Source organism: Pygoscelis adeliae, unplaced genomic scaffold, assembly GCF_000699105.1.
Source record: "Pygoscelis adeliae isolate BGI_AS28 unplaced genomic scaffold, ASM69910v1 Scaffold445, whole genome shotgun sequence".
Taxonomy (NCBI): Eukaryota; Metazoa; Chordata; class Aves; order Sphenisciformes; family Spheniscidae; genus Pygoscelis; species Pygoscelis adeliae.
The window spans coordinates 19,878-23,392 of NW_008824894.1; the positions used below are offsets into that span (position 1 = coordinate 19,878).

The 3,515-nt window shown below is 60.5% G+C and overlaps 1 protein-coding gene across 1 annotated transcript in view; it reads right to left on the minus strand.

The window, feature by feature from the left end:
- Positions 1 to 3,026: 3,026 nt before the first annotated feature.
- BAIAP2 (BAI1-associated protein 2) overlaps positions 3,027 to 3,515 on the minus strand; it is a 30,705-nt gene continuing 30,216 nt past the window's right edge. Inside the window, exon 8 of the mRNA XM_009324576.1 lies at positions 3,027 to 3,232. Within this exon, the coding sequence (XP_009322851.1) occupies positions 3,027 to 3,232 (206 nt within the window). The remainder of the gene's footprint in view (positions 3,233 to 3,515) is intronic.

Below are 3,515 nucleotides of genomic sequence, written 5' to 3' on the forward strand. Positions count from 1 at the left end.
GCAGCACCATGCCCAGGAGCCCAGCTCCCCGGCATGGTGCCACGGGGACCAGCAGCAGCACCCCCACCGCAGAGCGGGGCGGCGAGCTCGACCCCTGCCCATCACCACTTTGCTCGCAGCCCGCGCCTGCAGGTTTGGGGTTTATCCCCAAGAGCAAGATGGGGCGGCTCCAAGGCAGAGGGAATGGGGATGGAGGAGCTGCTGGGTGGGAGAAGGTGCCGGGGAAAGAACCCAAGAGCGTGCGCTCTCTGGGGCCTCGCTACCCAGGCACAAGCCCCAGAAAGGAGGCTGGGGAGATGCGACTCTCTCCAGAGGAGCACAAGGGGTGGGAGGTCAGGGACGCAGGGGCTGGCCCCGGGACTTGCCCTCCCCGGGAGACGCTGGGTCCCTCCGCGCTCACAGAAGAGACCTGCACCATGTCCTTCACCGCACAGCCCCATCCCAGCCACCGCCTGTCCCCCGGGGAGCCCGCGCAGGGACCCACATGGGGACACGGCACCACGGCTTCACCCAGAGCCAACACCAACAGTTCACTTTCAGGTAACGCAACAGGAAGGTGAAGTCTTACCTGCTGACGGACCTCGTCCCGTAGTCGTCGAGACCCTGCGGAGAGGAGGGGAGGAAGCACGGTGAGGGGTGGGGGACGTGGGCTGTGCCCGTTCAGGTGCCACTGGAGGGTCACACAAACAGACCAAAGTGCATCGGGACCCAGGGATGCCGGGGCCGAGAGCCAATGCATTTGGAGAGGAAAGGGAGATATGGAGATGATTTAAACGGCATTTAGACAGAGAGTAAAGTTGCACCACTTTCTTTGGAGCAGGACTTTATTCTGGCAAGACAAGGGAAAGCAACAGCCAGGAGAGCCCCGGTCTGCTCTGCCTAGCCCCACCGTGGTACAGAGCTCCAGCCACTTTTGAGATGCAAGACACTCAAAAAAGGGATCGAACAAGTCTGAGAGACACCAGTGAAATGTTCTGTGGAAAGAGGTGTTTGTCTGTATTAACTCCCACCAGAAACCCACAGGGTTTTGGACCATTTTCTCCTTCAGCTGGTACTGAACAGCCTTTGCAGCAGGGAAGGACTGCAGTGGTCCAAGGAGCAGAGGGGGACCGGGCTCAGAGGACGTCCCTTGAGGACATCGCTCCCCAGGCAAGGACCTGCCCTGGGATACAGCCATGGAGCAGCTCTGCTCTCCGTGACAAACACGGGACCGCTCCAGGAAGGAGTAGGAGTCGCTGAGCTGGCCACGCACCAGGGATCAGAGACCCATGTTCCCACCGTTCCAGGAACGCTCCCCCAATCACAAAACCACAAATCCAGCAGCAAACCCTGCTGGGAAAACCCAGCAAACAGAAGTGGGGCTGTGCTTGCCCATCCCCTGCAGAGAAGGCCAGACCCCAGCTGGAGCTGCCCCCTCTCCTGAGCACCCTGCCGAAGGGTCAGGTGCTGTATGGCCGCCTCTCCCCCTCCTCATCATCTCCCCATGCGCCAGCACATTCCAAGCGCTCCAGGGAAGCCAATGTGGCTCAACCCACCACGCTCGTTCTGGCGGGGAAGCCCCACGCCAGTGGCTCCTGGATTAAGTTGATCTCGTCCACACATGCATCTTTCCCAATGCATTGTCCGAGAAGCCCTGAGCTCATTTTGGACAACCACCAGAACCCTGGACAGGGTCTGCCCCAGCCCTGCACACTCACTCCAGTGTTCCCACGGGACCATCACTGGCTTGAATCGGCATGTGCCAGAGAAAACGCTTCCAGCTGCCTGTGAACAGCTCGTTTCTGGTGGGAGGCTCCCATGGAGTCTGCAAGTGTTGTCCTCTGGGGGTTTACGGTGCCATTTTGTGCCATTCGCTCCCCATGCCTTGCCCGTTCTGCCCACGTCAGCCAAACCGGCTGGTCCTCCCCATCCGCTGCTCTCCTCTCCCGCCGCCTCCCTGCATCCCCCATCCCTTCTGCCCCAGGAGATGCTCAGCAGGAGACGGGGCCCCGGGCAAGGCACACAGGTCACCAGGCAAAAACAGCCAACTGCCTGTAAACCCCAAGGGAAACATTGCGTGCGTTCGGACTTACAGCTGTCGACCTAGTGTAAGGCTTGTAGTGAGCAGAGGGTGGTTGGCAGAGGCCACTGGAATAGTCTTTAATTGCACAACCATAGGGCAATAGGTAGTCCTACAAACAACGAACACAGGTTGGAGAGCAGCCCTCCTTCACCTCCCCGTGGTCTACACCACGCCAAGACTGAGAAGATGCTTTAACACATTTCACCCTTCTGCTTTAAAACCACAGGCGGGACGGAGACGCCGCAGACACCCGGGTCACCGCGCGCGTGCAGGGCCCCAGCAGGGACTAACGCCCAGGACTTTGCTCAAGCATCTCCCATTTATAAAAAGTCCTCCCCGAAGTGGGAGAAGCCCCCGCTGCTCTGCGGACTCACCTGGGAGAAGGCGGGCACGGCCACGCTGTACGGCCTCTGCTTGAAGGTGTTGACGCCTTGCGCCGGGAAGGCTTGGGAGGCCATGCCGTAGTCAGGCGGCGGGATGGCGATGTCGTCTTTGTCCAGCAGGTTGCCGGTGCTGCTGCTCTTCCCTTGCTGCAGGCTGGGTGGGGGGACCCAAAGCAGAAGCATCAGCACCAGCCCATCCTGGGCTGAGACCCCCAGGCTGCCCGTCCACCCACGGCAGGGGACCCCCATGGCCAAAGCTCCCCTCCGAGCCAGCTATCACCCGCTTGGGCTGGGAGTTACTCCTAACAACGTGCATCATGTCCAGGGGAAGCAGAGTATTCCCATCCCAAGCCCACAAGCCTGCCCTAGGAGGGGCACCCGGCACGGCACCCGCGTGATGCTCCTACCTCGTGTGGACCCGCTCGCTGCCATCGCTGTCGAGGACCCGCGTGTAGGAGAAAGGAAACCAGCCCCTCCTGAAAGGTAAAGGCAGGGGATGAAGCCAAACCCATGTTTATTCATGGAGGATCCAGAAGAGGCTGCACCCGGGGTGCAGCGGTTCACAGGGATGGCCACGGCACTCACATTTTTGTTTTCTCGCTCTCTCCGTAATGCCAGCCGTCCCTGGCTTCCGGCACAAGCAGTGTGATGAGGTCACCCTCCTTGAAGCTCAGGAGGGTGCTGTTATCTCCAGCAGCGTGAGAGAAAATGGCCTGCACCCTCGTCCTGCCGTTCCTCTCGAGCCCTGCAGCCATGGAGCTGGAGCGCGGCAGCGTCTTGTTTTCAACTGGTGGGAGAGAGACCGACGAGTGCCCCAAGTCCTTCACCCCTCGGCCAAGCCCAGGCACAGGTAGGGGCAGGTCCCTAACCTTGCTTATTTTACCCCAGGTGCCAACAAAACCCTCAGTGTTTGACTCGCACCTTCCTCCTTAACGAGCAGGATCCCAGGCAGGATCAGGCCACTGCTCTTGGCATCACCCCCCAGCCGCGGCAAAGGGAACAGCCTCCCTACGCGAGACTCCTCACAGTTTTTCTCCTTGAAATCCTGTCCGTGGGGTGAAAGCCCACCC